Source organism: Sinohyriopsis cumingii, unplaced genomic scaffold (genome assembly GCF_028554795.1).
Source record: "Sinohyriopsis cumingii isolate HCF-2022 unplaced genomic scaffold, ASM2855479v2 utg000426l, whole genome shotgun sequence".
NCBI classification, from domain to species: domain Eukaryota; kingdom Metazoa; phylum Mollusca; class Bivalvia; order Unionida; family Unionidae; genus Sinohyriopsis; species Sinohyriopsis cumingii.
In genome coordinates this window covers 2,567,501-2,572,815 of record NW_028315897.1, presented here as the reverse complement: position 1 = coordinate 2,572,815, position 5,315 = coordinate 2,567,501, and the positions used below count along the sequence as shown (strand labels likewise).

At 43.3% G+C, this 5,315-nt stretch overlaps 1 protein-coding gene across 1 annotated transcript; it reads left to right on the top strand.

Moving 5' to 3' along the window:
- Window positions 1-368: 368 nt before the first annotated feature.
- Window positions 369-854, top strand: LOC149774076 (protein CFDP2-like). The gene has a single exon (XM_089945844.1). It carries the CDS (start codon window positions 369-371, stop codon window positions 852-854), a length of 486 nt encoding a protein of 161 aa, XP_089801970.1.
- Window positions 855-5,315: the final 4,461 nt, after the last annotated feature.

Here is a 5,315-nt window from a genome sequence, read left to right as displayed (position 1 = left end):
CATCACACTCATTGTTCCTTACCTGCACATACCAAAGTCCTACGGCGATGGGCGACTAGCAACGCAACAGGTGGAGATGACCACTGGGAGTTGTAGTCAGAGACCTGCACATAGGCGGCCCCTGGACAAGTGGTCGTTTTGCTCTGCACCCAGGGCAGCAGAACAGTTCGGCAGAATTCAGGGGCGACTTTGCAGACCTTTTCAGGACGGCGTTGCTCACGCTGAATAAGGAGAGGCATATAAAAGGTGGCCTAAAAAAAGCTTGCCCCAAAATATCCGCAGTATGACAGCTGGCAAGATCATCCATACAGCTGTCAAAATAATCAAAGAAAACACTTATTATTGGAGCAGGGAACATCCGTACTCTCATGTACAAAGAAAACGTAGCAAGACCACACAGGAGAACAGCTCTAGTTGCCAAGGAGCTTTCACGCTACAATATTGACATTGCAGCCTTGAGTGAAACCATGTTCGTAGAGGAGGGTTCTCTTACTGAGCTAGCAAGCGGCTGCACATTCTTCTGGAAAGGAAAAGCCCAAAATGAGGACAGGATCCATGGAGTCGTCCTGGCTATCACATCATGTCTTCTGAAGCAGCTTCCGGAAATGCCTGTTGGTATCAATGAGAGGCTAATGAAATTGCGAATACCTATCAGCCACAAACGCCATGCAACAATCATCAGTGCCTACGCACCTCCCCTATCGCGTCCAGCAGAAGCCATTGAGCAGTTCTATACTGACCTCAGCTCTGTACTTAGCTCAGTTCCAGCTGACGACAAGATCATACTACTGGGGGACTTCAACGCCCAAGTTGACTGTGATTATGGTCGATGGAAAGGTGTGCTTGGCAAATAGGATGTCGGCAGAATGAACAATAACGGCCAGCTCCTACTCAGCAAATGCGCAGAATTTAACCTCCTAATCACAAACTCAGTGTTCAGAATGGCGAACAAACACAAGTACACCTGGATGCACCCCATATCTCGCCAATGGCACTTAATCGACTATGTAATAGTCCGCCAGCGTGATGCCAAGGATGTCCTCATCACCAAGGCCATGCGAGGAGCAGAATGATGGACAGACCACAGACGTGTCCGAACTACCCTACAGCTGCCCATTGCCCCTCATCACCTAAGACATCCTAAACTTGTGCGCACAACCTTCAACATTGTCAAACTCCAGCAGCCTTCCACCAAGCTCAATTTCCAGAAGAGACTAGATGACAAGCTGTCAACAAACGGACCGATATGTGGAAATGCCTCCGAAAAATGGAACAAGCTCAGGGACACGATAAGAGAAACAGCTATTATGGATACCCTGGGCCCAAAAAAAGCGAATTCATCAAGACTGGTTCGACGAGAACAACGATGCCATTGACGATCTGCTTGCCAGAAAGAACAAAGCATTCATGGACTGGCAGAATGACACAAACTCCATCAACAAAAAGACCGCTACAAATTCTATCAAGCTGAGGCTCAGAGGGAAATCCGCAAGATGTGTGAACATTGGTGGAAAAAGAAAGTTGATGAAGTGCAATGCTATGCTGACACTAACAACTCCAAACGCCATCAGGTCAATCTTCAGCCACGCAAAGTCCAGCTCTGCGCCCTTGCTCGCTGTAAATTGCTTTACACTAATAAAGGACAAGAATGGCATTAAGAAAAGATGGAAAGAACACTATTCAGCTACTAAACATGCCCTCATCGATCAGTTATATGTTCTTGACCAAATACCTCAGCAGCAACGCATGACCAACTGGATATTCCAGCAACGATGGAGGAGTTGAGGAGGGATATTAAACAAATTAACTTTGGCAGGGTACCTGAAAAGGACGGTATCCCAGCGGAGGTGTACAAGGCTCTCGATGAACATATTCTGAAGGTATTCCACGATATGCTAATCAGCATCTGGAGGGAAGAAGAGATGCCAAACGACCTCAGGGACGTATGAATCATGACCGTCTATAAAAATAAAAGCACACGAGTGGACTGCAGTAACTACAGAGGCATCTCCCTGCTGTCCATAGCTGGCAAAATACTTGCTCGTGTCATCCTCAACAGGCTTTTTGCGGCAGTGTCAGAAGATAACCTCCCTGAGTCTCAGTGTGGTTTTCGCCCAGACCGCAGCACCGTTGACATGATCTTCGCAGTGAGACAATTCCAAGAGAAGTGCCTTGAGCAGAACATGAATCTGTATGCTGACTTCGTGGACCTGACAAAGGCTTTTGATACAGTCAACAGAGACGCACTGTGGGTAGTACTCAAGAAACTTGGTTGTCCTCAGAAGTTTACCAACCTCATTCGGCTCCTCCACGTTGACATGGCTGAATAGATTCAGACTGTGAACCCTCTGAGAAATTCCCAATATCTAATGGTGTCAAACAGGGCTGTGTACTTGCTCCAATACTCTTCAACCTCTTCTTCGCACAGGTACTGTTCCATGCCATCCGTGACCTTGACATTGGCATCTACATTAGGTATCGCCTGGATGGAGTAGTGTTTGATCTGCGTTGCCTAGCTGCAAAAACAAAGACGCTAGAAAGACTCATCATTGAAGCACTCTTTGTAGATGACTGTGCCCTCATGGACCATGAAGAGACTCACTTACAGGCAATCATGGAGAGATTCTCTGAAGGCTCCAACTTATTTGGACTCACAATCAGTGAAGGAAAGACAGAGGTCCTCTTCCAGCCCGCCCCAACCACTGTCCCCTCACAACTCTGTATCACCATTGGCGACACGCTGCTGAAGAATGTGGACAGCTTAAAATACCTTGGCAGCACATCATCTAGTGACGGTTCCCTGGACAAAGAAATCAGTGCGAGGATCCAAAAACCCAGTCAAGCCCTTGGTCGACTTTGAACCAAGGTTTTGCAGCACAAGGACATACGCCTGTCAGCAAAGATGAAAGTGTACAATGCAGTTGTCCTTACGTCTCTCTTGTATGGCTGTGAAACGTGGACACTCTTCCGAAGACATATCAGTCAGCTGGAACAATTCCACCAGTGCTCCATGTGATCCACTATGCGGATCAATTGGCAGGACCGATTCACCAACCAGGAAGTCCTTGACATAGCCAACACAACAAGCATCGAAGCCAAACTAATCCAGGCCCAGCTTCATTGGACTGGACATGTCATCAGCATGGATCAAAGCAGAATCCCAAAGCAGTTGTTCTATGGCAAGATAGCCCAGGAAAACTGAAACCAAGACCGCCCTCATAGGAGGTACAAAGACAACCTCAAGATGAACATCAAATGGACATACATCCAACCCCGCCAGCTCGAGCACGCTGCCTTAGAAAGAAGCCATTGGCGAGCGCTGACCAGAAAAGCCTGTTCCACGTTTGAGGATGACCGCCGCAAGCGTCTAGCTGCAACTCGGGAGAGACGTCACAGAACTGTATCACAAATACCACCAACCACCGGTGTCCCATGCCCCACCTGCAACCGCGTGTTTGCATCAGAATTTGGACTCAGGAGCCACATGTGCGTCCACCGTTGAATGAGATCGCACAACTTATCTTCCTCGACTCGAGAGACTACCATTAGTTAGTTATACTGGAAAAAAGAAATTAAGTATTTCTAAAGTGACATACGTTTTAAAAATTTGACAGCATTTCTCAATTAAGTGGCAACCTTCCACTAGTGATATATCGTGGCTCAGTTGGTACAGCTTGGACTTTTAACCCGAGAGTTGCATGTCTGATGAAATCCCCCTCCCCAAGTAAAGACTATATGGCTGATTCGACGTGTTCTTAACAACCGTGCTTACCTCCCCTTTCCTCACAAGATATAAACACACATCACGTTCTAAAATGCCTTTGACACCAACTAACTGACGGTCTGTTGTGTTAGGTATATGAACAGAACTGCGGATTGCATATGAAACCTCTGTTGAGACTGTGGGTGTGAATCACGATCCATCGTCTCATTAGAGTGATGTTAATTTTACGTGATGCAGAATTAGTAAGTCTAGAATTTTATCTGGCAATGGTCACTAACACATTTAAAAAACAAAATAATAATTACTAGAATGGTTGTTAAACACATACACAGTCATGTTATAACTATAATATCTGTTCCATAAGATCACGTCCTATAATGCCACAATATACACGACCTATGGATTTGAAGTACTATAATCGATATAGCAAGAACTTGAACTAACGCTTATCAGTTAACGTGTTTGCATTAATCTCTATATACTGTGTAAGTAGACGTAGGACACATACATTAATATATGCCAGAAGAATTGTGTGAATTTATTAGATAGTGTTACGACCCCATTGTTTTACGGCTAAGTAACATAAAAAAACATAACAAACAAAATTAGCAAAATTCATCAAATAATATATTTTCCTTAAATTCGAAGTAACAATTTAGAAAAAAACTTACAGAGTTTTGAATTAAATCTCAAATAATCCTGAAAGTTGTATCACGAGTCCAAACGTGTATAGTGTTCAGAAAGAATTACACTATGGAATGTGATGATGTGCCAATAGTATTGTTTGAGTTGACGTAACAACTGTCCTGATGTATCACAATGATATAAGCCAAAACGTCGTAGACTGAATTCACAATAATCGGAAAATAGTAATCCATACAAAATGGCAATGATCACTTTATGATTGCTATGAATAATCTCTAAACAAATTATATCTGAACACAACTAACAACGACTGTAGAGACTGCACCTAAAGTAGGAACGAATAATAGTTTCCTTGGTTTTCAACTGACTTATGACACAGCAAAATGTACTTGACATGGGTCATTTCCAATGGAAATGTTCATCAAAGACGTACGCAATGTGATGCCTGTTTATCTAAATGTTAGACAACAACCTGACATTAATCGGTTAGGCTATGCTACTTCCAAGTGGAAAACAAATGTTCTGAAATAACGTACAAGTAAACATGTTATCTTAAAGTTTAATTTGCAATCATGTTCAAATGTTAGCTATGTAAAATGTTGTTTGCAAATGTCCATTTCAAAAGTACAATTATGGAGAAAATACAAATTCAAACACACACACATATATATATATATATGTCTTTCTCCTTTTGAGTGACTATCACCTGTACTAAACTTTAACGTTTCCCTGCCTTAATCATGCCTTAATCGTCTTTCTAAGTGTTGGAGAGTCAGTGACTGGGGACAGATAATATACTATCCACCCAGTTTCTAATCTGGCATTCATATAATATATCTTAGGAAATGTTGTTCTATGACAGCTTGTATCTCGTCTGAATTCAAACAGCCTTTTCAGCAATGTACAATCTGCACATCGCCCTTGCCACATTACTGAAACTACTGTT

Bases quoted from the DNA above. Each gene is read 5' to 3' on its own strand.
- LOC149774076 (XM_089945844.1), top strand. From the start codon at position 369: ATGTACAAAGAAAACGTAGCAAGACCACACAGGAGAACAGCTCTAGTT.